Source organism: Arachis hypogaea, chromosome 1, assembly GCF_003086295.3.
Source record: "Arachis hypogaea cultivar Tifrunner chromosome 1, arahy.Tifrunner.gnm2.J5K5, whole genome shotgun sequence".
Lineage (NCBI taxonomy): Eukaryota > Viridiplantae > Streptophyta > Magnoliopsida > Fabales > Fabaceae > Arachis > Arachis hypogaea.
In genome coordinates, this window is record NC_092036.1 from 29,198,018 (window position 1) to 29,200,643 (window position 2,626).

At 33.7% G+C, this 2,626-nt stretch overlaps 1 protein-coding gene across 1 annotated transcript; it reads right to left on the reverse strand.

The window, feature by feature from the left end:
* Positions 1-1,273: 1,273 nt before the first annotated feature.
* On the reverse strand, positions 1,274-2,626 carry LOC112708913 (acetyl-coenzyme A carboxylase carboxyl transferase subunit beta, chloroplastic-like). The gene has a single exon (XM_025760854.1). The coding sequence runs from the start codon at positions 2,570-2,572 to the stop codon at positions 1,274-1,276; it is 1,299 nt and encodes a 432-aa protein (XP_025616639.1). The 5' UTR covers positions 2,573-2,626.

Sequence of the window (2,626 nt, forward strand, 5' to 3'; positions counted from 1 at the left end):
TGCTCCATGTTCTATATTTTCTAATATATATTAGAGTAATATAATTTGAAAATATTTTAGTTAAAATTAAAGAAAGATATCTAGTATATTTATATATCTTTAATAGAAAGATATCTATATAATATCTTATTTATATATTTCTTTTTATATTTCTATATTTATTTTTATACTTATTTTTATTCAAAAAGAATAATATATATTAAAAAAATAAAAAATGAAATCCAATTTTATTAATAATTAGATATATGTGTAAGACATAATTTATTAATTTATCTATTTCATTTTCATTAAATAATAAAATGTTTTTTCTTATAATACCTCAGGTGCTAATGAAACTATTTTAGTGAAATTTAACTGTCTCAATTCCCGGGCGATTGCGCCAAAAATTCGAGTTCCTTTTGGATTTCCCTCTTGATCAATGACAACCGCGGCATTATCATCATATTGTATTTACATAGTCCATTTTAGGGATTGGCGACTTACCCATTCAATTACTTTTGCACCGGACGTTCCCCAAATGGGTACTCTCGGGTCGGGTGAATTCCATAATAGACGCCTGTTGGCATTCCAACCTTCCTTCTCCTTTCAGGGCTATCCGAAAAGAAAGAGAATTCAGTACTTCTTGGTCGTGAATATCTGAATAGGACAAACCGCCCCATGGATATCTTTGCTTCGGAACAAAACAATTAGAATTAGGCTCGGTCAACTGGAATGTGTATTATCAATATAGGGTATCTTTCAATTGAGAAGAGCTATCGATCTGAGACAAAGAGAAAGAAAGGTCTATCTATTTGATTTAGTTATTCAGTTAAACCAATGATTCGTTATTGGAGCAGATAGCAACAACCATTTCATCCGGGAAAAGCCATCTTTTTCTCAACAATGTCTTTGTCATTTGATCCAATAGCGTTCCGTTAGATAGGAACATATTTGATAAATATTGATAACTCTCGGATAGAGTATTAGAACGGAAAAATCCATTAGATAATCAACTATTGGTTCTAAGCCATCTCTGGCGATGAATCAACAATTCGAAATGCTTTTCTTGCGTATTCTTGATAAACCAGCATTTATATATAGATGTAGGAAGATCTGTTTGGGAAGTAAGAAGCCCCTTTGACATCTCTTCATCTGCAAAGAATTGTCGATGTGAAAACACAGAGACAGAGACAAAAGGCTGATCTTTCAATAGGAAAAAGAGTGGATCCGCAGGGTCCCAAATGAATTGGCTTATTTGAAAAAAGCCTTGTTCTTTGGAAGATCTATCTCGTGTCTAGTACTGCATGGTTCCACCCTGCAAGAACTCCGAATCATTCTCTTGAAGCTCATCCTCTTCCTCATAAATGATCCGCTTGCCCCGAAATGACCTGGCCCAATAGGGAAATCCCAATTCATTGGGCCTTTCGATACAATTAAATAGAAAGCCCCAAGGGCGCCATATTCTAGGAGCCCAAACTATGTGATTGAATAAATCCTCCTCCATCTGTTGCGGGTCAAGGACTCCTTCCCCTTCTTCAAACTCCGATTCATATTTTTCATAGAGAAATCTCTGATCAACGATAAAACAAGATCCTTTTTGAATCATATTTAAGGGATTCCTTAGTTTGGACCGAAGAAGCAATGTCACTCGATCATTATCAAACTGACTGCAACCTTTTTCTGTCCGTGAGGATCCCACCAGAGCGCCTTCTACTTCTAATATGCCATGAACTAGATCAGAATCATTCTCAACGAGTCCATAAGAAGTGATCCCATTTTTTTCATCAGGTTCGATTCTATCTGAACTGCTCACTTTCAAATGATATCCACAGTGTTCACAAATATTCATTTTTGATTTAAAAAATTTCCTATAATTTAATCCATAACAATTTTCGCATTCAATCCATAAATGTTTGCATTTTTTAGTTTCATCGAGATCTTTAGAATCCTCTCTTTTAGTTAAATTCTCATTCGTGATAGTTGTTTTTATGGAAGAACCCTCGCTTTCACTACTATTTCCGCCCTTACCACAAATAGAAGTATAAAAGTAACTGTCATTGTATTTATCACTTTCACCTAAAATGTGACTAACAATACAGATTTGAGAACGAAGATAACTTTCAATGCAATTATGAATGCCATTTTTCCAACTCGATTTAGTATCATACATGTAATGATTCTCATGTCTCTTAGAGACATTATTCAGATAGCTAGAATTCTTATTATAACTATCAAAAAGACTTTCTGGTTCACTTAGAAAAGAAGGATTATTAGAAATCTCCAAAAATTGATTTTCAATATCAAAATATATGGAATAACGGTTCCTTTGGCTATTGTTATCCCTAACTAAAAGAATTTTATCAGATAGGAAATTTCTAATGTTCCTGACACCGACTAAATAATCAACATTACTGTAACTAGAATTGTCACTATCATTCCAGCTAGGAAAGTCTTTTTCCATATCAATCAAAATTGGGTCTTCACTTGCACTGGTATTTTCAACAGGACCAAAACTATCCATTGAGTTACTTAGCCCACACCTGTATTCTAACTGCCTATAAAACAGCATAGAATTGAACCACCCTTTTTCCATAGAGTTTTTCCTCTATTACCATTAAAATACAATAGATGAATAGTCATTCGAAGA

Bases quoted from the DNA above. Each gene is read 5' to 3' on its own strand.
- LOC112708913 (XM_025760854.1), bottom strand. From the start codon at position 2,572: ATGGAAAAAGGGTGGTTCAATTCTATGCTGTTTTATAGGCAGTTAGAA.